The sequence below is a fragment of the Hipposideros armiger genome, unplaced genomic scaffold, assembly GCF_001890085.2.
Source record: "Hipposideros armiger isolate ML-2016 unplaced genomic scaffold, ASM189008v1 scaffold_948, whole genome shotgun sequence".
In the NCBI taxonomy this organism is placed as follows: Eukaryota; Metazoa; Chordata; class Mammalia; order Chiroptera; family Hipposideridae; genus Hipposideros; species Hipposideros armiger.
The window spans coordinates 425,584-453,064 of NW_017732298.1; the positions used below are offsets into that span (position 1 = coordinate 425,584).

The 27,481-nt window shown below is 38.7% G+C and overlaps 1 protein-coding gene across 3 annotated transcripts in view; it reads right to left on the minus strand.

Moving 5' to 3' along the window:
* Positions 1 to 20,015, minus strand: part of CLVS2 (clavesin 2) — a 117,796-nt gene extending 97,781 nt beyond the window's left edge. For 2 of the 3 annotated variants that reach the window (XM_019630807.1, XM_019630805.1), the window contains exons 1-3: positions 19,927 to 20,015; positions 18,542 to 19,474; positions 7,562 to 7,736 (exon numbers count right to left, since the gene is read on the minus strand). In XM_019630807.1, the coding sequence (XP_019486352.1) occupies positions 7,562 to 7,736; positions 18,542 to 18,930 (564 nt within the window). In that variant the 5' untranslated portion in view covers positions 18,931 to 19,474; positions 19,927 to 20,015. Of the gene's footprint in view, positions 1 to 7,561; positions 7,737 to 18,541; positions 19,475 to 19,874 lie in introns of all 3 variants that reach the window. The other variant, XM_019630806.1, reaches the window with a different exon arrangement.
* Between the last annotated feature and the right edge of the window lie 7,466 nt (positions 20,016 to 27,481).

Below are 27,481 nucleotides of genomic sequence, written 5' to 3' on the forward strand. Positions count from 1 at the left end.
TTCAAAAGATTTTTGGTTTAGATGTCTATGAGGTTACATTTATGAAGGTGAAATGACTAAACATTTGAAAAGATAAACATGTCCACTTTATCAACATCTGTAGAAAATCTGATGGCACTTGGATCCTAAAGTAATTTTTTTCTGGCTTTTTTGAGGTCTGATTGACAAATAGAAATTGTATATATTTAAGTACATAGCATGACATTTTGTTAGACATGTACATTTCAATACAATTGCCACAATCAAACTAATTAACATATCTATCACCTCATATACTTACCTTTATGTGATGTGGTACAAACACTTGAGATCTACTCTCTCAGCAAATTTCAACTATGCAATACATTATTATTAACTATACTCACCATGTTGTACATTAGGTCTCCAGAACTTATTCATCTTCTAACTGAAAGTATGTACCCTTTAACCAGTGTCTCCCCATTTTCTCCACCATTCTACACCCTGTTACCATGAGTTCATTTTTTTCAATTCCACTTATAAATGAGATCGTGCAGTGTTTGTCTTCTGTGCCTGGATTACTTCACTTAGCACAATGTCTTCCAGGTTCATTCATAAAGGCAGGATTTCCTTCCTTTATAAGGTTGAATAGTATTCCATTATATCTAAACTGATTTTTTGAAAGTATAAGTGGGTGTTCACATTTAGCAGTTTTGATTTGAAGACAGTGAAAAATACTGTTCTTCTGGGAGGGAAGTGTATGTCAAGATGCATTTATATTGCTACTAAAAGGAGTAAGAGAGAACGTCCAGTTACTCATCTCTTTTTTTTCTTAAGTAAGAAAATGTCCAAACCTTAGCCAATAAAATTAAATGCAGAATAGCTCATTTTATTCATTCAGTTTTTCATTATAGATAATTACTTTCTATCCATTTGTCATTATCTCGATGACTCAGACCAAAAGATTATTATTCGCTTCTTTCCCTTTTGTCGCTTCAATTATTTGGCTATTTGAAGCTAAGTGATAACTAGTCTCTTTTTCAGTAGTTGGAAGTATAGAGGTATTAAATTTCATTGCTAATTACTGATACTCTCTTGTAAGTATGTGCTAATAACTCTAGAACACTCTTCTCTTCAATTTTCTCATGGATGACACTGACTTTCTATAACTAGACATTTTAAACAGATTTAGCTGCTATTCAAAAGAAATAAGCAACAATTTAATGCAAAAAAATACTGATATATATACATATACCGGGGGTGCCAAAAAATGTATACAAGTGGACACTTTGGTCAACATTGCTCAAGCAGTAGTCTGCCATAAACAGAAGTGTCTGGATGCTGGTGGTAACCACTTTGAGCACCTCTTGTAATTGCAGAAGTCAAACATGACTTGTATTCATCTTTTGTTATCAGTATATATTGTTAAAATATTAATAGTTGTTTCCTTTCTTAAAATATGTATACCTTTTTTTGGCACCATCTGTATATGTATATATGGACATGTATGTGCATTGTGTGTGTATGTGTGTGTGTGTGTGTGTGTGTGTGTGTGTGGCTTATTATTAAAGGTTATATATCCTTAGTCTGCTGGTTGAACTGAATATTATATACAGCTTTTACATGCCTGTTGTCAGCTTTTAAAAAGACTTCTCATGCCCTACTTCTGGGCACTAAACCCTCAGCCAAACCACCACATTCTCACACTATGAAGTAAAGCAACTTTAAAGTTTGCACTCATTTTTTTTTAGGTTAAGTAACAACTGAAAGAAAGCACACTTAGCTCAGACAGCTATGCATGTGATGAACGAAATGTCACATTTTTTACACACTGCCCTTGTCACTGTTTCTCAATATGGTTTTGCATGCACATATAAAATATGGAAATAAATGCTTCCACCTCCAGGCTGTCTGAATGACTACCGTTCCTGAGTCTGTGTGTTCATTTTTAAAAAGACAGGCATTGTTTCATCCCCCTCCCATCAATGTACCATAATGCTGCCTTACATTTACAGGGTAGCTTATATGCAAAAGGTTTCTACTATGCATTATCCACAGCATTATAAGCCTGGAAACTATTGGCAGATTAAGGACCATTGCAAAGATCACTGTTGCAAAGAACAGAGTCCTTTTGTTTTATTATGAATCCCTAATTTACTCAATATCTCACAGTATTCCTCTCCCTTAACCATCACACACACACACACACACACACACACACACACACACACACGTGCAATTTCAAAGCTGCCAGAAATTGTGGGTAGGATTTGGAAGACTCAATAAGCTAAAGCGAGACTAAAGTTAATGGAGCTTCTCACCCGCTAGCCTTGGACAGTGATGTTCCAAGTCATTAGCATGTTCTCTGCTTTTGGCAAAATCCCCTAGGTAGGACTGAGCTTCCAAACAGTCAGAGCCAGAATTTGTAGTGGCAGCACTTTCTGCCTTCCACATGAGTGACCAGAGCTCTCAGATCTAGCAGATTAGGGGCTGTCCAGAACACTGGACCCTTGAGTCAAGAGAAAAGGCTGGCATTAAGTAGTGAATTAATTACATATTCTTTATTCTTTCACAAGTCTTGGTTATTAAGGGCTCTTACAATATCTGGCACTGATTTAGGCACTTTGGGATGGCCCTACATCTGAGTCTTACTGTAGCAATTCAAAGAGCTATTCAAGTCTTTGTTACAGCCAAACCCCTTGCCAACAGAACGCCATCTTGACTACATTATGTACTTTTCAGCAGATGGAGTTTGGGGATTCCTGTGAAATTGTGAAAGCAAAAGCACAGACATGGCAGGACAGAGCTAAGGGAGAATAACAGATAAATATATCCAAAGGGCAACGAACAACACAGGCAGAGTGAGGATAATTTTTTTTTTAATTCACAAATAAGAAATTCTGGGTTCCTAAGAGAGTTTGAGTATTTCAGAGGCTTTAAGAATGGTAATATTTTACAAGATAAAAATAAAACTACAGCAACTGCAACCAAAAAATATTAAAAGCTCATCACTTCTCTGTAAATTCAAACAGTCTCAGCTGCTCCAGGTATTTCCAAACATTTCATGTCTTAATTGACTTCCCAAGCAGATATCTTAGAGTTTACAAGTCACATCCACTTAATCTTGTATTGATTTTCTAAGATGCTTCCTGTTACAATAACTACCCTAATCAATTAACTTCTTGTAGGTAGCAGAACAATTTTCTCTTTCTCTTTTCTTTCCAATGAAACCTGAATACTTTACTTCCACAAAAATATCTGATGTCGCCTCTTACTTATCAAAGCACTACATTGTGTTGGTAAAAATGTTTGATGCCTTTCATTAAAACAAAACAAACAAAAAACAAATGTTTGAATATCCCTCACAGAGAAAGCATACAGAATTGCCTCAAACCAATATCATGAGTGGTTTACAAACTTGGGGTTGTGTTGATATAAGTGTTCTTTAGCGATCATAAAAGTATCTTTCCCTTGACCTCAATCGCAGGGAACTGGGAGTCTGGCAGTCACTCAAGGAAGAAGAAAATTGTTCTGCTACTCGGTATCAAAAAAACAAGGCCACAAGCCAGCCATTTGTGACTTCTTTAGTTAGCATTGTTTTGTTTATCCCAGTAAACAAATTTCACCTGTAATAAAATGTGAGGATTTGGTATGAGGGTGGGAAGTTACTCTAAAATGAGCCTACTTACTTTTCTTAGGCACAGCCATGGGAACAATAGAAACAAGATTCAGGAAAGACATTGATGTTTGGAGTCAGCCAATCTGACTCAACACTTGGGAGAGATGGAGAAAATTTGGGATTCAAACTCCCTAAAGTTTCACTTCCTGTCCTACAAAATCTGATCAATAAAATTATCTACAAGGAAGTTTTGGGGTTCTTTAGATCTAATGCCTCCCTCCTTTGATCAAAGTCTAATATTTTCCCTGAGAGATCTTCCCAAAGTAGAGGAGTGACCAGGTCACTTTCCTGTCTGAAACCTCCCCATGTCTAGAGAGCAGAGGCCAAATCACATTGCATGCTATCCTCCATCCCATGAAGCAAGGGTTCAGCCTACTTTTCCCGGCTCATCTCTGATCATTCTCCTCAATTCATTTCCCATTCTAACCATATCAAAACAGATTTATCACATATTCTCAGCCCCTTATAGTTGTATGTTTGTTCAAAATACCTCCCCAAAGTTCCCCTGCACAAAATGCTCTTCCTGTTCTTGTCCACTCAGCAAACCCTTGCTCAACCCTCAAGGTCAAGGATATCTCCATAGTTACCACTTTTCCAACTGTGCCTGGGGCTTCTCCCAAACCAAACAAAGAGTAATTTTCACCAGGTGAAATGATCTCATTTTTTGCTCGACTTCCAACATGAAAAAAACACTTTACTGGGCTTTACTGGGACCTAACATGAAAATATCTCGATGTTATTTAACCACACAGTGAAGTGATTTTTAAAAAGTGCAATCTGTGTATCTATAATCTGAGCACTAAAAGCAAAATATGAGTATCTTATTCAGACTCCCAAAGTCAATCAACTAGGTAGGTAGTCACTAAATTATGCGAAAACCAGCACGCATGCAGAAAAATACAGCACCTGAAAAATGAGCTCACACTCATCAATTATTCAGGGCATTAATATCACCTGCTAGGTGCAAGATGTATCATTTCTAATATAATACTTTAAAATAACTATAAATGAATAGACAGATTTAAACAAGTTCAGGAATTTTCCCAAGTATTTGATATAGGACAAGGTTGTCTCCCAAACCCAGCTCTGTCAGCCTTTAAAGCCCATTTTATTTCTACCCTTCCACACTGTCTTTCTATTGGCCTTGTACTGTGATCATGGGTGGATCTTCTAGCAATGGTCTATGTGTCTTTATTCAAGGTATCAGGTAATATCTCTAGCTGAGTCATTCAAAATACTCTTTTGTTTGAGGAAAAAGGGTTTTGGTGTGTGCATATAGAGAGGTTATGTGGTCACTTCAAGAAGAAGAGATGGGGCCTTGTCAAAACACAGTGACACCCCATTAATAATACACACCATTAAAGTAAGGTTCCTCTCTGGCACTAAACACATTGGTAGCCTTTCTTATTTTTGGTTAAACTCCCTAGAATATTTCATATATTTGCCTAAATAAAAGTAACATATTATAGCAGAATTATGACATTATATAAATCATCAATGAGTTATTAAAAATATCCTCATCTCTTAATTTCCCTGACTGGATTAATTGAAGGGATTTATTATTGAGGTGGTGTTGATTGTCTTGGTGATGGTGATATCTGTGTTTAGTGACCTAAAATTGTGAATATATCTTTAATTCAAATGTTTTATGGTCTTACATCAATTTCAAATATAAATTTATTCATTCTTTGCATGAAACATATATCGGTGCACAATAATATTTCTCACATAACAAATGCAAAAAAGGAGCTTGATTAGAAAAGTCAGAAAATGTAACTTCAATATAGAACTAAATATGAAATTGTGTATGTTACAGTGGAATGTTTTTAGCACATTTTATAATCTTATTCAAAATTACCATTGTTTTTTGATATACAGACATAGACATAGACAGAGCTATAGCTCTAGAGCATTTTAAAAAATCAATTTGAACTGGAGAAAACACAGAGTTTAAATGTTAAGAATATGTCAAATTTATTGGCAGGAAGATCTCCCTAATTTTAAGTGGCTTCCCTACTGGCATCCAGGAGGAATCAGCCTTGCTTACTCAGTCTGCACCCTGCAAGAAAGTAAAGGGGATTGAGGCACTGATGGGGAACATAGACAAAACAAGTCCCTGTGTGCAGCCAGCACAGGTCCCTGCAGGGCAGGGGCCATTTCCTTCTCTAACACAAGTGCAGTGGATAATCTGACTGTAGCACTTAAACAAGTTCTGATGATAGTGGCCAGGACTAATGGAGAAACTCCCAAACATGCCTGAATTGTCAGTATTTTCTCCTGCAATGACTTCTCACATTACTACTAAATGTCTCCATACAGTAGGTGAGTTGGCAAACAGCAAGGCACTGAATCTATCCTTAAAGTGGTTTTTAAAATTTCTTACGAATAATATGAATTCTCTAGTCCTTCATCCAGCTACAGACTTTTGCTGCCCTTACTGCAAAGAGAAGACACAAGTTAAACAGTGATAACAATTCTAAAAATCTGGGTTATTATTCTTTGTCAAGTAATGTGGTTGGTGGTAGCCAATTTTCTTTACAAAATTAATAACACTTTATATACTGCTGACAATAGGGCAGAATTAGGACTGATTCCACATGATACACACATTTCCAAACATGTGTTATCTTGTGCCCTCTCCCAACCCTTATTAGCTGTTTCTATGGAGTTTAAAAAAAAGATGTTGTTCATGAGAGGAGTCAAGGTGACTCACCAAGAGCAAGTTAGGAAACCTGCATCAGGAAAAACCTATGCAGGGAAGAAGGATCAGTGTGTCTCATTCACTCCAGAGGCAAAACTCAAACTGTGAATTCAATTTGGTTCAGGTGTCCTGACACCTGGAGAAGTGGTTCATTTTTAGGAAGTAATCAGCCATCAACTCAGGTGCCTATAAACAGCCAGAAATTACTATGGAGCAGAGATCTGAAAATTCCAGCTTATTTAACATTAAAAAAAAAGAGTCTAACATCCTGGCCTAATGAATTATAAAGATATTATTAGTTATTTTAAAACAAGTAGTATTTTCAGTGATAAAAGTTACAAAAAATAACTGTTGACTTAACAGACTTCTGAAATGCATGTTGACCATACAGAGAAGAAAAACTAAATAACGTCACTTGAAAGTTAATTTGCAAATCTTTTTAAAGTTTTAAAATTTATTCCATGCATATTGTATGTAATGCATCATGAACCAAAGTAAAAAGACAGAAGGACACCCTAAAAGTTCAAAAGAAAATGTCAATAGGTTTATGACATACCACTAAATAATAACTGATTTTCCATTTTATAATTCCCGACCAGTTAAATGTCATTCACTGGAAGATGTGCTATTCCTATAGAAATTTTATGTGACAGCCATTCCACCAAATAATAATAATAATAATAATAATAATAATAATAATAATAATAAGTCTAGAAAAGTAATCCAAAACAGTAATTCCATACTTTAGAGATCAAAAAACATATTGATTGACTTTCCAACAGTTTTTCAGGCAACATAAAGATATTGCCAATCACATCCCAAATTCACCAGGTTAAATGAAATAATGAATCAACTAACATACACAGAAAATAAAAAAGAAACAAAAAGAAGACTAAATGGCTAACCATTGAAATCCAAAAGATGTTGCTTGTTCTGATTATCAAGATAAACCATCTCAGGTTATCACCCATATTTATGTTTAGGCTTAGTGTGAGTTTATGCCAAATATCACAAATTGTCATCTATGGAAAGGTGAACGTTCTTCAGCGTTTCATCTAAAATCCTTTGTCCAGTTAGAGTTTTAATGTGTGTGCTTGAACACTATATCAAAAAAAAAAAGTTTTTATTCTTTAAGTAAGACATTTTGTTATTCTATCATAGAAGCTATTCTAACACACACAAACATAGGCGACCAAGCAAGTGGGCAATGTGTAAACCTTTACCTGAAGGCCTTCAATAGCCAACCGCAGCATGCTGGGTGTCAGTTTAGAGGCTTGCTTGAAGGTGAAATTACTCCAGTCTATGATCAAAACAAACCCATTCACTTGAAGCTCAGGATCTTCAATCATGGCTTCTAAAGACAGTAAGATTGCACGCAAAATATCCACCAGTGTGTACCTATCAGCAACAGAAAAGCACATCATTGAATCTGACAACCACTTTTGTAGAAACTATAGAAAGTTTTAGCACACTAAAAACTCCTAAAAATTAAGCATGGCACTTTTAAATAACTCAAGAACGTTCTCAGTGATACTGAAAGTTCATATGCACATATTTAAAAAATTGAGAATGAGATCTGAGGAGCCTCATCAATAAACAGAAACAGTATACATGTGAACAGCTATGGTTAAAAGTGCCAACAGATTTGAATTACTTGTATTGAGTTTGTATCATAAAGATGAAAGAAAAGAAAGGAAGGGGTACAGGCGGAAAGAAAGGGAGATCAGAGAGAGCAAAAGGGAAAACCACCTGTCTATTTAACACAGGCCATCAGAATTTACGGGTTAAGCCTTTCTCTTTTTCTGCCTTGCACCTTAACACAGCACCTGGCACATTTTAGAAATCCAATAAATGCTTCTTATATTCCTGTAAAATGGACTAGCGTGCAGAGACACTAGCTGTACATTAAGACACTGCTTCGACAAAGGCAGTGGAGGTAAGAATGCAGATGAGAAGTTTTAGAAATATTTCAGAAGTGAACTTGTTAAAATTTGACAATCAGATGTAGGGACTAAGATTGAGGGGGAAACAAAGGATGACGCAGATTCTAGCTTCAGAGCCTGAATAAATGGTAAAAACCTGTAATCAAAAATCAATAATGCAAAAAAGAGGATACAGTTAGGGATGGCTGGAAATGCAGAGTTTGGGACCCGTTGCACCTGGGAAACATGTAACACACCCAGTTATTCTCAATTAAACGTCTGAAAAAGTAGATCCTAAACTAAGAGAGAGCTCCAGGTTGAAAATTCTGGATTCAAAAGCATACATATCCCAAATTCAAGGAAGTGAAGGAAGTAATGCAGTCAGAGCTGAGAGAAAAATGAGATAATTATTCTAAGAAGGAAGTTCCAGCATTTTAAAAGGAATCAGCAAATGTATGGAATAGGTCAACCATTTCAATTTTTGAGCATATCACATTTCAAGTTGTTTTCTCCTCAGACATTCAGGTAGAGATGTCCAGAAAAAGCTCGAGAAAGAAATCTTGAACTCAGGAAGAGGTGGGGTGTGGAGGATGGTGAATTAGGAGTAGAAATTATTGGCATTTAATGGAAGTGATGGGCTCCTCAGAAAGACATGAGTATATGAGACAGTGAGAATAGTTCTGTTTTTACTTCCCAAAACAGTTGGAGGCTAATGGAGAAAGCATAGTAGTTCAGAAAGAATCAGTGAAACCTCAGGTGACTTCTCATGTTCTCCGTACATCATTTCCTTCTCAGCAAAATCAGTACAGTAGTATGAGATAGGATTCCTCTTGGATCCCAGCATTCACCAAGCATAGGCTATGGTGTCAGAAGACTTCAAGATGGAATCTCTTCCTTGTCCCTCATTTGTGTGTGGCGCTGGGCATGTCATTGATTTATCTGAGGCTCAGTTCCCTTACCTGAGAAAACGGAAGCACCTGTGCTCATCACACAGTATCTCACTGGCAGTGGTAGGGGATGGGCAATCGGGCAGGAAGGGAAGTCAAAGGCATGACCCAGGTGAAAGCTTGTGCACAATGCTAGGTGTACAGCAGACGTAGGACATGTTGGTGGACTGGAATACACACAGCATATTTTTTTTTTATCATGGTAACCACAAATATAGTGTACTGGTCAGAGTTATCAGCAGAACTGAAGAATATTTGTTTTTATCTTTTACTTAAAAACTGAACGATGATCTTTAGGTAGCTTATTACTATTATAAAAGTCAAGGATCAAATCTCTGGATGGCATACAGGCTGTTTATAGCCCTAAGGCCATGACATCCCAAAATCCGTCCTGGATACATCAGAAAATAAAACTTTTGTAGAACACTGTCACTTGTTTGTCTTCAAATCAGTGAACTATATATGGCTGGCCTACCTCCTTTCTTAATATAATGGCTTAATACAGTGTTATGACCAAAAGCCTATAAGCCTACACAAACTGGAAAGTTGGAGCAACCGATATTTCTGGTTAAAATGGAGACCCCCCTCCTTAAAATATATTCATTTTTAATTTCTGAAGTTTATAATAATATCATGGTTAGAAAATTAAAAATCAGAAAAGTCTGGCTCAGAAATTTTTCCTCATGATCATTCTTGTTACCTATAAGAACACCAAATATTATTACTACAAAAATAGGATTAAGTAAAACTTATATCTGAAATCAGCTTTAAAAGGAAGATGCATTGTAGTAATATGTAGTAAGAATAAATCATGGCACCAGGAAGGGCTGAACACAAGAGGCAAATGGTTTGAAGTAACACATTTTAAGTGTGGTTTTACAAAACTGTGTCCAAATCAAGAGACAAATTTATGTACATATTGTTATTCCAAAGAAACTAAAATAAGGCAAGTCCCAGGATCCACAATGAAGAAAAGCAGGTTTGCAAAGTTTTCAAGAGTAAATCTAACCTAGTTTTAAATTCTGACATATTGCTCCGAAAAGAGAATTAAATGATCTTTACATAAATAAATCCTATCAATGTATAGGTTTAAGAAAAGAAACATAAAAACACCCTAGCTAATTGCATTCAAAGGGCAGGTCAAAACCACTCTTGCCATTCCAGGTCTCTGTTGTCAAACATGTCACATTACTGCCATTAGCAGCTCAGCAGGCTATTCCTAAGCATAACATTATGAAACAAGATCTTGCCAAAGTCTGTAAAATATCTCCCAAAGAAATGGAGCACTTTATGAATTTTCTCTCTTCAAGAATCCCACCATCATTCTTCTCTTTGAAATTATTTTTAACTGTTACAATTTATAAATTGTTAGCACAAGAAATATTCCACATGTTCATATTTGGGGTTTCCACCCCAATCATAAAAGCTCCACCATCCATTCTTCCCTTGTGTGTTGGAAGAAAGCCATAAATAACAAACTAATGCAGCTCTTGACTCCTGGTTGTGCTTCCCCAAATAGCATTAACTAAAGCCTGACTCTGAAATCTACTTGGAAAGGATGAAGTGTATCACGTAGTAGGAGGAAATAATGAAACAATGACACCAGTAAAGGATTTTACAACTGCGACACCAGCTAATGTAGACCATTGCTCTTGAAAGAGATCAAAGCTGCTATAATATCCCAAAACTAGATGGAGAAGACTTTGACACCCGATTCTCCTATTTAGTACCTGTGTAATCAAGGGCAGGGAAGCTTCCACTGCTTCTCCTGGCCATGCAAGGTTTTGTGGGGCTACCTGGCCTGTGCTTCTCTCCGGGTTTCACAGAGTCTCATCCTCTACCACAGCTTACAATCAGTGCAAAGAGCAACGTAAATCACAAACAGGTTATTTCCTTCCTATTCTCCAATCTTTTCTTTCAGCCTGACAGGGAAATACTGGCATGTTAGCATCACATTGAGTAGCACAACACCAAGCAATTTCCCTTTGTCACTAAATCAATCAGCCATTATTAGATTCTTCATTAAGGCTGCGCCCGCCCCTCAGTTTTCATTATGCCAGGTCTGAAACACTTCCTGTTAGGAAGGTTCTATGTTAGGAATTACCTTTGTTAATGCCTCAAGGTATTATTAGTGCTAGAGTTGATGAACCCATCTACGTGTTTTATGTTAGAGGGGTAATAATAATAATAATAATAATAATAATAATAATAATACTCCTACCTGTGTTAACATTTAAAATTTCCAAAGCGTTATCTTAATCTGAAAACAACCCCAAAGTTTCAGTGCTGGCTTTGTTCCCATTATTTTGAAGATGAGGACACAGATGAGGTCTCAGAGAATTTTAGAGATGAAGATACAAGGTCTCACAGAATTTAAACACTCTGCCAGAACAACCATGGGAGTAAAAAGAGAGCCTAGATGAAAAGCCAGGTCTTTCTGACACCAAATTCTCTCCACTCCCTATGGTGTCTCATATCTAGAACAGAGTTTGATGAATAGCTGTTCTGCTTTTTCATGTCTCAGTGGCATAATGTGTGCCAGAAGAGAGATTAGGAAGTCGATACCAACTTGGTTCTGTGCCAGGCACCAGGACACATTCCAGCCTGGCCTTAGCAGGGGGCTTTAGTGGAGAAAAAGCAACAGACATTCTTAAGAGTTGGAATGGGAAGGGGCTAAGTTTCCAAACCCTGGAAAAAATACGAATTCTGAAATATTCATGTGTCTGGCTTATATCACTAAGCACAGACGATTATCTGTCTGAGCCTTGCTTTAATTTTACTGCTGTGGGAATGTAGGTGAGTGAGAACAAGGGAATCGTTGGAAATAGAACATCTAGAGGAAAAATGTCTTTCTTTGAAAAGAATTTTAAAGCCGTGCACCTACTGCCACCAAACTAAAATAAAACAAAACAAAGTTGTACTGGAAAAACAAACACATCAGAAAGTCAACTCTTGTTTTCAGGGAAAGATATTCTAAGTAAGTGCCATGTAGTACAGCCTGCTTCAGAAGATTTATTCTAGCAACTTAACTTTCTGTGCTGAATTGTCTATATGCTGATATTTAATCAAGATATTCTAAACCATAGATTATTTTTAATTATCAGAGCTTGCTGTTTTGATATAATTATATTTAATTGTACTTTTTTTTCCCAGATTTACGTAGCTAACTGTCTATACACACAAAAGAAGTTTGACCAATTCACTGGTAATGGGTGAAACTTAACTGCTCTGTGCCTCAGTTTCCTCATCTGCAAAATGTGGACATTAACAGGACCTGCCTTGTATGATTGTAATAAGGATTTCATAAATTAATGTTTGTTAAGTGCTTAAAGCACTTAACATGTGTCATAGCCTGACACATGCTATGAGAGTGTTTTAAAATGAATGAGTTAATTAATTAATTAAAATGAAATAATAAAAGGTTGAATTCAGTTAAACACGTAGGCTGTTCCCTCTGCACAACACAGTGGTTACTTAGCTTTTCAAGTTTTTTCTTCCCAGAGAGATTATATGTCTGCTGATGGTACAAAGAATGTGTTATTTGTGTCTTTGTTTGCTCCTAGCACTTATTACATTTCTATGTATGTAGCAAATGCTTGACTAAAGTTTACTTTTTAAAAAAAGTTGATTTGAGGGGCCGGCTGAGTGGCTCAGTTGGTTAAGAACTCACACAAGAGTTTGAGCTCTGAGCAACAGCGGTTCGAGTCCCGGACCGAGCTGAGCAGCCACTGAGCTGCCAACAGGTGGCAGGAGGGCTCAGCCAAAAAAAATAAATAAATAAAACCAGTTGATTTGATATGAGTACTATTCACTCAGTTTATTTGATGTCATAAGGACCCTCACGCAAGGACATCCTTCCCCTCGTGTCAATACTACCCTATGTTAACGAAATGCACGTACCTGCCCTCTGTGACATAAAAAAGCTCAGTCATTTTTCCCAAAATGGTGGAAGTATATTAATTTACTAAGGATAATTCATTAATTGACTAACTTGGCTCATGTTTTAAAATATATTTAAACATTTCTTTTGAGGTATCCTTTCAGTATGTTGTGCTAATCTCCAATTCTTCTCTTCTCTTCAAGTTTGTTTAAAGTTGTGTATTTGAAACATGGAAATAGCCCGGTTGGGGCCAGACCCAATCAGTCCTACTGAAGGTTAGCACTCTTGGTCTTCTTTGTTATTTCAGAATTACTTCACTAATTACTACATAATTGCCCCAGTTTTTAGAGACTGTCCTATTTTTCTCAGAGATTTCTTTCAATATGAAGAAACTAATGTTCCTCAGGACATTTATTTTTTTCTCTCCCATTTTGCATGGTATGAACCAAGGGCATAGTTTGGAATAAGCTATAGTTTTCAGAGCATTTGCTAAAAGAGCATCTCTGTAAAAAGCCAATATGAAAGCTCTGCTGGGACAGAAACCCCATGGAGTCTACACCTTCAATTTCTAGTTTTGACCTAATCTCAATATCTGCCCATAATACAGCAGCACAGCAATGCCTCCAGGATTTTAAAGGTAAAAATTCCTGAACCTTCACAATATATGACACCATGAGATAATAAGTTGAGAAATATTTAAATCTTTTAATAAACTTAGCCAAGAAGTCTTGAAAATCAGGCCGAAAAATATTATTCCTTTGTTTGTTTGTTTGTTTGTTTGTTTTTAAGATTACCAAGGGTGGTTCTCCCTGATTATCTAGTTAATTGTCCTTGACTGTTTTAATCTATTCTTAGTCATTTTTATTTTATATTATCTTATATTTTACTTTATTTTATTTTATTTTATTTTATTTTATTTTAGTGTATCTCCACAGAAGAGAAAAGCTTTGTGGCTGGGATTACAGCAAATCTGTATAGTCTATGGTTATTTTAAAAATTTTAATCTATCATTATCATAAACTTTCTTTCAGTTTGAAGATTGGTCACATTATTTTAATAAATGGGAGTATAATCATCATTCAACTGAAGCGGCAAAAGGTTGACCATTTGTATAATATTTTCATTTTTAGAAAAAAGCTACACAAATAAACAAACTGCCGATAATGCTTACTTTAGCAAATTGTCCTTTTCCAGGACAAGTTTGAGGATCACAGCAATGCCTGACCAGTCAGCCTCTATCCCTTCCAGAGCTTCAATATTCTAAGTGATAATCAATGTCCATTATGACAAGCCAAACAGTGTTGCAAGACCGTCAGCACTTTCTGAATTGCCACTGTATTAAGAATCATTTCAGTTTAGCTGTATTTAATTGTTTTTTAATAGTTCTTACCAGATCCCTGATAAGTGGTTCTTTAGTGTACTGAAATCTAGAGAGCTACTTTATAAGTTTAATGAGGTAAACTACTACTTTCAGGCTAACTGAAAAATTACAGACCACTTGTCAGAAGAGATGTCATCATTACAGTTCAGGTGACGCAATTTACTCATGAATATTCCCAGTAAGTATATACCAGTAAATTTCAATTTCTCAGATACCTGCTTTCATGCGCTAGGGTCTAGTCCATGATCTACTGTTATTCCAAACTTCCTTTACTTAAGGTAGTGTAATCTCTTCTAGATTCATGGTACATTATCCTCACATTTTGTTGTTGAAAAAAGGTGGAAATTTGAAGGTACCTGCTGAGTCCTAAGCAGCACACTATCCATCACTGAGGAAAGAAATACAACATGTAATGCATGGAGGGCTACTGCATCTTAGTGATGCACTGAAACAATCTTGTATATATTTTTTTAATTTTGTGGACTTTACTTTCTTTTTTTGCAGAAATTATGTTAGACTGAAAGAAAGGAGATAAAATTCTATGATTTTTTTCCCCAAGGGTAGCCTGCTCAATCAATTTAATAAGTCACCTGAGCCTGTTCTATTCTTTTTTTAAAAGAAACACAGACCACACGGAAAGTCATTTTGACATTTCAGTATTTCAATTATTTTAGATTTATTAGAAGGTAGGTACACTGCAAATATTATTTTACCTTGTCTTCCAGAAGACTCCATGTCTCTTGTAAAGGCTTTGGAAAAGGTCCAATTCAATAACCTGAAACTGACCTGCATTGCACTGCAGTACAGACACTGTTTTATTTATAGTCACCATCTCACACACATTTACTATTTCCAGCCTCCTGAGGAGCACAGAAAACTGTCCTGCAAGCTTAATATAGGATAAAGTATATATCAGATGACTTCCTGCTTAAAATTATTATTTTTTTAAATGCATAACTCAATTCAACTCAACAAATATTTATTGAGCATGAACTCGAATTCGGCTGCTGTTATAAAGATAATAACATAAGGCTTAGTCTTGTTTTTTGTTATACAGATCAATTATTTCAGAGGTATTTACAAAGTTCTTTAGAATTTATTTCAAAAATCTTCCTTTTCCCTTTGGGGAGTTGGAAATAACCTATTTTCCAAATAAAGGGGGGGCATTTTTTTCTACCTCATGTCTGGAATTTCCCTGTGTAATGGTGGACATACCCACCTATTGTTTCCTTAAAACAATGCTATTTTATTTCTTTAAAACAATGCTGCTTTTTTAAAAGGTTGTTGAAAGCCAGGCAATTCACCGACAATTCAAAGAAGGTGTTCAGAGGAGCAGTCTTTTCAAGATACCCAGGATATGTGGGGTGGCAGGATCAGAGAAGGAAGATAAGAACACCTGACTCACAGAACAGGGGAGGAATGACAGGATTTGACATGTGGCATACTCACCTAACACAGCAATAATAAGGTAAACACCTAGGGAAGGTGCTAGAAATTTCTGTAGGCATCAAGTCAGGTAAGACTTTGAAGCTGCAGAGTGGAAGAAGAAAAGGGATCCAGGCCAAAGGGAGGAGAAAGGTGGGTGACATCTGGGTACTGCCAGAAATGCAGCTAGCTATCCTGCGGGTTTCGGGGCAGTTCTTTTGCACATACCCTAATGCTAAAGGTTTATGGAGGATGCCAAGAGGATAGTCCTATTTATCCACTAATTCTTGTTATTGAGTATATGTGGATCTGGGATGGGGGACAGGCAGGGACAAAGAGGGAGTGACTTTTTAAAAGTTTTTTTAAAGAATATGGGAGGAGGAAACAACTGAATTTTAGACAGACTCTAAATAACTTTTATACCTTTTGACCTTGATGTACTATAACTTCTTAATTATGCCTTTTTATTTCCAACCATAGAGATGGGATTTACAATTATTAGTCTATACAACCTGATAGGGTATTTTTACAGGACACAGCTTCTCATTTTTAATTTCACATACACAGATTTCCAGGGAGATAGATTTTGATTACTAGTAACCCATCCTTTGTAAGAAAACATGAGATCGACAACGAAAACATATGTGCTTTAGTAATCTGCAATAATCAACTTCTCATATACATGAGAACTCTAAGTGATTTTCATATTAATTAGGTTTATAAATCAGTGTGAATATTAGTTCACTTATAAAAATAAATAAAAAATAGGTCTAATGTAAATGCATGTCTCCTTGAATGCAATCTGCCTCCCTCATGATATCTTTAGCAGACTCTGAGATATATTTAAATATAAAATTTCCACCTCTCCCATTTCACTGTAGCTCAATAATGAAGTTCCAATCTGACATATGATCATTAGGTTCTTTCTTAAATACAAGTTTTCAATTTTGATACACACAATCGTTTGTTTGTGTGACCCTAAAATGTACTTCTTAGATTAAAAAAAAAGGTTTTTAAAGAAACTGTGGTCAAAGGATGGCATTTCTTGATCCTTTAAACTTTACTACCTGATACAAAGTAGAGTGAGATCTCTACATAAGTAACCAAAGTAAGTAATGAAACTTCATCCCCTCTCAATAGCTAACTCTCTCTCTGAGTGTCTTAGCTTTATAATTTCATGATTCTTTGGGTAGTAGTTTGTCTTTCTATATTGCCTAAAAAAAAATAATCAGAGTAATTCTCAACCTAGAATTGCAGAGAAAAAGTGACCAATGAAGGGTAAACACCTGTTAAAAATATTAGTTTACATTCTAAAATCCCAAGACTCTGAGAAGCCTATCTAGAGAGCTACAATGTTTCTCAGTCACTGAAAAGTCTTTTATAATTTCCAGAGACAGTTTAAGCTAACCAGATGCATCAAAAGTCCCCATTCACAGAACTAAAAATACACCAATGTTTTAACAACCAGCTTCTTGTGATACACAGTTCTGATAACATTTTCAAGTTTCATGAAATATATTAACTTTGAACTTAATTGAAACTACCTTACACAAGAGTTTTGATAATTTCTTATATTTTTCAGTCTGAGTAAAGAATTCTGATTGAGGAAATAGAAGAGTCACTCTGCCATTTTATATCATTATGTAGATTAAGACTGTCACTTCTCCTCCATTAAAAAGCAAGAGAGGGGGTGGCTGGTTAGCTCAGTTGGTTAGAGCATGGTGCTGATAACACCAAGGTTGCCGGTTGGATCCCCACATGGGCCACTGTGAACAGTGCCTTCCTTGATAGATAGATAGATAGATAGATAGATAGATAGATAGATAGATAGATAGATAAAAGATGATAGTTTTGTAAAAAAGTAAAAAATAAAAAGCAAAAGAGCTAAAAAATTCTACCAACTGACATATCTGAACATTTTCGGCTCCTTCTAAAAGATGAAAAATCATGTCAGACAGGAAACATATTCTTTAGATTAGTGGCAGGTGTAGGACAAGCACACCAGTCAGCCTTTATTTCAGCATCAGTAGGCACACTCAGCAAGAGAATGCAACTCTTCCTTTGCATTAAAGTGACACATATCATATTATTCCTTCATCTACACATCACCAAGCAGAAAAGTTCCCAAGCAACAAAATGACTCGATCTTGGTTGAACGCCAGACTATTCTTAAAAAATAAAATCTCAGTATTAAAGAGAGAGAGATGATGATGATGATGATGATGAGGATGAATCTAGTTTAAGAAATTCTTTAGAAGGAAGGAGAGAGAGTTGTCTCCATTCTGATACTAATTTCTCCACAGAACAGTAAACATATTCTGGAAGTGAAAAATGTAGCAGCTTTAGTTAGAAGTTAAATGATTTAGATGGCAGCACAATAACGTGGTTCAGGCAGCTCTTAAAACTGCAGTAGAAACTGGGTACCAGTGAAGTAAGAGTTTCAAAGGAAAAATAAAGTAAAATAAAAGCCCTCCTCTCACCCCACAAGGCGACCACCACAAACTAATTTTTCAGTTCCAGCTTCTTTTTTTCCCCAGTCAAATAAACAAAACACATCAAAGCTGTAAAGCTATGACACTACTGAGGATGAATCCTGGAAAATGGGAGAGTAAAGGCATCTCTAATACCAGTTGGGACTTAGTATTTACCTGCTCTGATCCCAGTTGGCAGCAAAAAGGACTAGGATCTTCCTGCCATAGTGGTCCAGATTGGCCAGGCCCCCGGGGAAACCATCCTTCAGTGCCTGCTTGATGCCAGGGTCAGTGGCCTTGAAGCTTTTGAACATGTCCAGGTTCTGCTGCCGGTACTCAAAGTACTGGGCCAGGAGGCGGAAGGCCTCAAAGTGATGAAACTTCCTGGCCCGCAAGAAGCGTAAGATGAAGGCATCATCCGTGCGCAGGAAGCCAATGTCCGGCCTGGTTATGACCATGTCCCTCACCTCCTGGATGTCCTGGTGCAGTGTGTCTGGGTTCTCGTTGAGCTCCAAGCGCGCTTTCTCCAGGGTCTCCGGAGAGAGCCCAGCTTGTAAATGAGTCATTGTCCTACTTGTTCCCGAGCCTTCCCTTCCTCTTAACGACTGTCCCACAACAAACCTGGCCCTGCCACCACCACTCTCTGACCTCCAGAACTCGATGCTGCCTGCTTCCTCCTCTTTACAGGAAATGATTTGTCTTGGTGCCCAATCAAGTACCCTGTTGCTCCTGCCTTCTCGCAGCCTTTCTGTGAAGGGTATAAACTTATTCCCCCACCCCCTAAAAACAACGTCCCCACTGTGGTTCCCTCTTCCCTTTCCTTTAAAAAGACGTGGACCTCTGGCGGCCCCAGCGCTCCCCTTGCCCTTTCCCTCGCCTAACAAGACACCCCGAATCGCACCCAGCGCGGGTGGTGCTGATCTTGGTCCTGTCTGCTTCTCTCCCAAGATGTAGCAAAAACAAACACCACGCACATCTCAGCCCCAGCGCTGTGGTGATGCTTCTGCGGTCTCTACCCGAAGGATGCTACTGCTGGGGACAACGATGGGAATTCTGATTAATAATAAGGCGGCTCTTCAGCGCTGAGCTGCAGGCGGGGAGAGAGAATCTCTGCCGGAAAGAAAAAGGAGAAAGGGAAAGAGAGGCGGGTGGAAGAAGCTTATTCCTCCTTCTGCTTATTAAAGATTATTTTCAAAAGACGTTTGTGGGGTTTCACTGAACATTATTATAATCCAATGAGGCGGAGACTCTGCAGATAGCACAGCCTCCCTCCTCCCCTCTTAGCTACACCGTGATCTCATAAGGCACCAAAAGGGCTTCTGGTGGCGTTGGCACCAGCGTGGGCTCCCCCACCCCCACCCCCAACTTCTGCCTTCCTCTAGCCCTTTATTTTCAACGGAATTGCTGCGGGAGGCCTGAGGGGGGTCTCTCCGGGAACGTACATTACAAATGCGGGGTGCGGGTGAGGGTGGAGAAGCAGAGTGGGTGAATAAAATCAAAATGTCTCTACCTTTTCTATAAAACCCCAGCACAAGAGAGAAGAAAGAGCAGACGGCTCCTACCAGCAAGCCCGGAGGCGGGGACGCTAAGCAATGCGGCACTCCCCGGCGTCCATCAGCCGCGGCTTCGGCAACGGAGTGGCGACAGCAGCCTCAACTCCTCTGGGTGGGATGGATCCCGCAGAGAAGAGGGGCGGTAGCGGGGACCCTGGCCGCAGACGCACTGGGGAGCAGCCGTGGCCACATCGTCCGCGAGCAGCCGGCTGCCACTCCCAGCAGGAGGGGTGGGGGTGCAGAGCTAGGGCCACCGCTGCCCCGGGTCCTCGCCCAGCCCTGCCATTCTCGCCTTCAGGAGAGAAGGGAGAGGGAATCGAGCGCCTGGGTGCCGAAGGCCACACAGGCGGCCGCCGCCTTTGTGAGCCCGGGGCCGCCGGGGCGCGGTGGGCGCGGCGGGGCTGCTGCTGCGGGGCGCGGGCCTCCGGCTGTGCGCGCCGGGCGGCGGGAGTCAGGCGCGCCCCTCCGGCGGCTGCCGCTAATGCCGCCGCTGCCGCCGGTGCTAAAACAGGACTCCGCTCAGCCCAACTCCTAATTATCCCAGCGCGGATCTCGCTGCTACGTAAGCACTCGGCTCGCGCAGGCACTGCTCGCCTCTCTCCCAGACTCGTTTGGGTAGGACAGCAGTTTCGGTGGCATTCGATATCCCGAGCCCCAAGTTTAGCCTACTCCGAGTCCCCACACTCCGCCCCCCCCCCCGCGCCCCCCGCAGCCTACTCCGGCAGACAGCGCCTGGGCGGGCGGGGCAGCAACGCCTTGCAGTCTCCCGACACCTTTCTCACCCTTTGTGTGCAAGACCCCGGAGCGGCCGGACGAGGAAACTTATAGACGGCAATTCCCATTGACACACATTTTCCAGTTCCTGCGGGAGGTAATTTTGATGTGGATGGAGTACGGACACGTCGTGTACTTTCTGCATTTGTTGTTAATAGAAATGTTGCATATAGAAAAGACCAGTGTTTCCCATGCATTGTGTTGATGATTAAGCCTCCGGAGGAACTTATGTGAATAGTATTTCAACCATAAACTCTGGCTGCTCAATTCCTATTGAAGATGATTAAAATGGGCGGGGGGGGGGTCCAGGGGAGGGGGAACAGTTCTTGGAGGAAGGGAAAATAGGCACTCCTTGACTCACTTCTTATCTCATAATAAAGCAAATATTCCTGAAGACACATACGATTGTTCTCTCAGTTTTATACATCTGTACGCTAGAATTATCATAAATGATCAGGAGCCTTTAAAACTTAAGATGACTCTCTACAGGTTTGAGGAAAAAGAATGTTTTCTATTTTCAAAGCAGAGCATGCGTTACTGAACATGTCACTAAGAGCAACCTTTGGTTTACCAACTGAAGAATGGGGTCCTGAGTTCAAGTCGACTCAACGCAAGAATATTCACTGACTTTTCACTATGTGTGGGGCATCGGCCGATTCTGTGGATAGATGATCTTAAAGATAAGAAAATATTGTCATCTTTGATGATTATTAGAACCCTCAGGTTACAGAAACATTTTTTGTTGTTCTCATGGCAATGGTGTTGACAAAAAAAGAAAAAAGAAAGAAAGAAAGATGGCAGACCTATACCATTTTATTAGTTAAATTAATGCAAAGTAACATAGGAATCACAAGAAGAGACTAAATCACACACACCCACAAACATAGTCATTAATTCTCAAGGAATTTACATTTTAATTGGGGAGGCAGAAAATTAGCCATACAGATATGTGTGTATTATATATATATGCACTATGTATATTTAAGGTCCTTCTAGGATTATGTGATTATGACTGTCCAAAACATTCTGAATGCAATATGAACTGTCAAATAATTTGGTTCTCATTTCAAGCTTTTTCACTCATTTTGGGTCAGTGTTCTAGCCATTGAAGAAAAATTGTCTCATATCAACTGTAGAAAGGAATTTTAGCTATCAGCCAACATTGAAAGACAGCTCTCCATGGATCTCTTGTATTTCTGTATGTCTCATGAGCAAGCCATGAGCTGCCGTTTTTACCAGACTATCTTTTCAAGCCTGCATTTATAGTGAACAGCCTTTGAACAGCCTTGGAAGCTAGAGATAGTGTTTTCATCTGCACAAAGGGTAGGTTTGCTTAGAGCTTTGGAAGACAGAGATAGTGTCTCTCTCCTGAGCAAAGGGTAGGCAGGCTTATTTGAGTTCCCTCAACTCAGAGCTACTCTCCTGTAACACCACCCACTGTGTGGGCAAATATTACCTGATGCTCTTCTCTTAGGCTTGTGGGAATTGGAGCTCAGGAAACCAGCACAAAATATGCTGATGCTCCTACTACTTGCTACACCTGAATGATAGCCTTTTCTTTCTAACACAGGAGTTTTGCATCTTCTACCAGCATCCATGTACTATGGCCAGCTAACTTGTTAGCTTGCAAGTAGGGTTACATTTCACAATTTCGAGGTGCTTAATAACCAATTGCTTAATTTTGTTCTCTCAGATGGAAATATTAGACTATGCTTTTAGAAAGAAACTTACAAAATTAAATTTGTTAGTTGATTATATGGTGTTACCTATATTTAGTGATGATGTTCTTATTTTTATCAATTATAGAATTGCTTCAAATAAGGTTCATTTTAATATATCAATATGATATAAATAGCCTTCATCATACAGTAAGGTTATTAGAGTAGGTCAATTAAACACATATAGAAATATTTTTCATTATATGATTATTTACAAATTATTAAGTCCTTCCTCCAATGATTGTACTATTATTCTCTCTATATTTATATTTTGAAGTCCATTCTAAAACTGAAATAAATACCCAAAGCTGTCTAAGAATTTAACAAGGTATTTATCCAGATGATGTCAGAGCATTTGATTCTCATTCAATATTAGTTTACTTTGCCAAATTAATGCAAAGTAATGAAGGAAGGAGAATGCGAGAACAAATTAACCAAAACAGGATTAATTGAAGCATTATTGGAAAAATAATTAAATCAAGGACTTCAGGTGTTTTCAAGCAATCTGAAAGGACCTTTTGGTTTACTGCTGTATTTAAAATGAGTAGAGTAAGTAATTTATGTTTTAAAACATTGTATCCCACATATATATATATATATATATATATATATATATATATATATATATATATATGCGTAGAGAGAGAGAGAGAGAGAGGGAGAGAGAAAGGGTAAAAAATAATGATATATAGCTCAATATACATTACAAAGCAAACACCTGTGTGAACACCTGTCCAGGTTAAGGGATAGAACATAGCCAGTACCCAAAACATCCTCCTTTCTTTCCCTCCTAACTACTGGCCTCTTCTTCACAACAAAAGAAGCCACTCTATCTTCATTTTTTTTTAAATAAAAGAATGTTTTTTCTTTAAAACTTTACAAACTAAGTCACTATGCACTACAATTTAGATTTTCTTGGGCTTTTTTATTTTTTAATTTAAGTGAATGTCATCATTCATATGTAATTTTATGATTGGGTGCTTTCATTCAATACTTAGTTTGTGAGATTCGCTGATGTCATTTTGCATAGTTAGTTCATCTATATTCAATGATGATGCATAGAATTGTATTTTACAAACAATATACTTATCCATTCTACTGCTGATGAAAATTTGAGTTGTTTTCTATGTGGGACTATTGTAAGTCATGATATATGAGTATTCTGGTACATATCTTTTATTTATTTATGTATTTATTTGTTTGTTTATTTATTTATTTATTTAAGATTTTTATGGGGAATTAGGGAAGGAAAACAGACAAGTTGCAGTCCTTTTGTTCTTCAGTCTAGTTGTGGACGACATCGTTTCACTGGCCCATGTTGGTATTATCATTGTTCTCTTCCCAGTAGAGGCAGTCGCTCACCGACCATTGGACGCCCTGCTCACGGTGGCTCACAGCAGCTCACAAAAGCTCACACCCGCTACTGGCCAGCCTATACCATCGCCGATGACTCATGGCAGCCCAGTTCCAGGTCGAGCTGTTGTTCACCATTTTAGCTGTAGAGGGCACAGCGTCACTGGCCCTCATGAGGGATCCGAACCAGGGCCCTGCTGCTCAGAGCTGGCATCCCAAGCCAACTCCTAACCAATGCACCACTCGGCTGGCCCCTGGTATGTATCTTTTAGTGCACATGGACATACCTAGGAATGAAATTGCTAGGTTGTATGGGATGTGTATCTCTAAATTTGACAAATAATGCCAAACTATTTTCCAAATGGTTGTGCCATTTCACCATCCCCCCAGCAGTGCGTGAGATTTCTCACTGAGCCATAGTCTCACAAGTTCTTATTATTGTCTTCCATTATGACTTTATCAGTTCTGATTTTGAACACGGATTTTGCATAGTGGTTTTGGTATTCCCTCCCATGATTACTAATGAGGTTGAGCAAGTTTTCATAATTTTTAGGCATTTGTATAATTTTTGGTGTGAAGTGTCATTTCAAAAATTCTGCCCATATTTATAGTAGGTTGTTTATTGTTTAATTATAACTTGTAGAAGTTCTTAATATATTCTTACTATAAACCCTTTGTCAGTTCCAAGTGTTGCAAATATTTTCTGTGGCTTGCCATTTCACTCTCTTAATAGTGTCTTTTGATTAACATAGTTTTAAATTTTAACATAGTTCAATTTTTTCCCTTTGAGTACTGCTTTTTGAATATTGTTTAAACGGGTCACTGATATTACCTTCTAGAAGTTTTATTGTTTTTCCTTTCATATTTAGACCTGCAATTCACCTGTGACTGAGTTTAATGCATGATGTGAGAAACAGATCAAGTATTGTTGTTTTTTTCTATATGAATATCCAATTGATTCAGTACCATTTGTAGAGACTATTTATTTTTAAAAATGTATTTTTTCCTGCTGAACAAAAGAGCTTTCATTGCCACAAAATAATTGCCCATATATCCATGGATTTAATTCAATATTAATTTTACACCCCACAAGACATCATTGTTGTATACAACCAATATTCCTCAGTGGTTCTCAAAGTGTGAACTCCAGACCAGCAGAATTAGCATCATCTGGGAATTTGTTAGAAATATGAATTCCCACCCCTGATGTACTGAATCAGGAATCTTAGTGCAGGACCTACCTCACAATGTTTTCTGGTCAGCCTTTCAGTCAATTCTAATTTATACTAAAGTTTGAGAATCATTGCACATATTTATCCTTTTCATTACTCTTTATCCCTTGTTGTATCTCTTTATTTCCATACAGAATAATTTTCTTTTTACCTAAAGAAAACCCTTTAATCTGCCCTAAGGATTATAAATAACTTTTGTTTGTTTGTTTGCCTGAATGTTACTTTATGTTACTGTGAGTCTTCAAGAATAGTATTTTTGCTAGAATCCAGCAAAGATCGCAGAGTAAGTAAATGCTGTGCCTACTTCCTCTCATGACCACATCAAAATCACAGCTAAACTACAGAATGACCATCATTGAGAATCACCTGAAGTCTAGCTGTACAGAAGTCCTACAACTAAGGATATACTGAAGTAGCCAACCCCACACTGCTAGGAGGGATGCAAATAGAAAATGGGCTGGTCCCACAGCCACATATGACCATTAAAAATCTGAAGGGATATCTCAGCTGCAAGGGTCACACCTAGAGGAGTGAGGGGTCCCAAACCCACACCAGGCTCCTAAGCCCAGGGTTTCAATGCTGGGAAGAGAAGTCCCCATAACTTTTGGCTGTGAAAACCAGAGAAGATTGTGACTGTGTGAGCCAGAGGGCGGCTGCAGTCCCAGACCACCCTCTTAAAGGGCCCAAGCACAGCCTTACTTGCTGACAGACTCACTCACTCTGAGCTTCAGTGCTGGGGAAGCAGCTTGAAAGGCACCAGGGACATATGGGGGGAAACTGGCTTCAGGGTGAGAGCTGGAAGGTCAGCTTTCTCCCAGACAGAGTGCTGGTGAAAGCCACTATTTCTTTCTTGAGCGCTGCCCCCCGCTCTAGCAACAGCCAGTCTTGGTTCACAGCTTGGCCTCTCAAGGCACCTCCAAGCCCAAGGCGAGTGGTAGCCATTTGTGGATTGCTTGGTGGCTCATGCCAGGTGGTCCCCTGCAAGGACACAGGCTGTGGCTGCACTTGGCCTGCAGCAGGTCCACCCTCAGGAGGCGAGGGCCAGGGCTGGCATGCTGGTGGCCTGCCTTGGACCCAGCTGGAATATCACTCAGTTGCCTCTAAGGACAACACACCCAAATGGCAGGCTGAGCAGGCACCAGAGCCCTGCTAAAGCAAATCCTGCTCCATTTTGTCAGCCCCAGCACAAGAGCCCCTCCACTGTACTCGTAGCCAGTCCTCACAACCAATCATCCTGAGGGTCAACCCTTTCCACTGATGCGCAAACAGTAACCAAAACTCAACTACAACAGGAGGTCACACACAACACACACAAAGGATAAACCTGGAGTACCTGGCCCAGGTGACAAGGAAAATTGTGCCACTGAGCCCCACAGCACACCTACTGAATAAGGCCATGCTACTAAGACCAGGAGATATAGCAGCCTTACCTAATATAGAAACAAACACAGGGAGGCAGCCAAAATGGGAGGACAAAGAAACATGTCCCAAACGAAAGATCAGAACTAAGCTCCAGGAAAAAAAAAAAAAATGGAGACAAGCAATCTACCAGACACAGGGTTCAAAACACTGGCTATTAGGATGCTCAATGATCTCAGGGAGAACTTCAACAAAGAGATAGGAAACATAAGAAAGAAGATAGAAATCATAATTAAGAACCAGTCAGGGGCCGGCCGAGTGGCATGTTGGTTAAGAGTTGGCTTGGGATGCCAGCTCTGAGCAACAGGGTCCCAGTTCAGATCCCACATATGAGGGCCAGTGATGCTGCGCCCTCTACAGCTAAGATGGTGAACAATAGCTAGACCTGGAGCTGGGCTGCCATGGGTCACCGGCGACGCGTAGGCTGCAGTGAGGCTGGCTGGCAGCTGGCGTGAGCTTTCATGAGCTGCTGTGAGCTGCCGCCTGATGACTGGCGAGCGACTGCCTCACCTGGGAAAAGTGCAATGATAATACCAACATGGGCCAGTGAAGCGACATCCTCCACAACTAGACTGAAGAACAAAAGGACAGCAACTTGTCTGTTCCCTTTCCCTGATTCCACAATAAAATCTTAAAAAAAAAAATGAAAACTAGGGTATTGCCTTCAAAAGCACTGCATAGACTAGGTGTTGCAGCTGTAGTTGACAAATTCTCACTTCATCTTAGCGTTGTGTTACCAATGATATCACACCTTCACAGAAACCAGCAATAGAAAATTGATCCAGCTAATCCCCTGATGATATAAATGCTTCCCAGAGACCCTATTAGAGGCAGTGGAGGTTATTGCATTGTTCTCCTTTCTTTCTGAAAAGTAAATGCAATCAGGGAGGTGATTATATTACATCTTACTAGTCTGGCAAGTTTTATTTAAAATTATAATACATATTATATATGACTGTTTTCATATTATTTCATGTCACAGATATGTATTAATTTTATTTGTTTTATTTTATTTTTCAAAGCTACACTATACTTTTATAAAGGCTAAAATTATTTCCTAAAAGGACA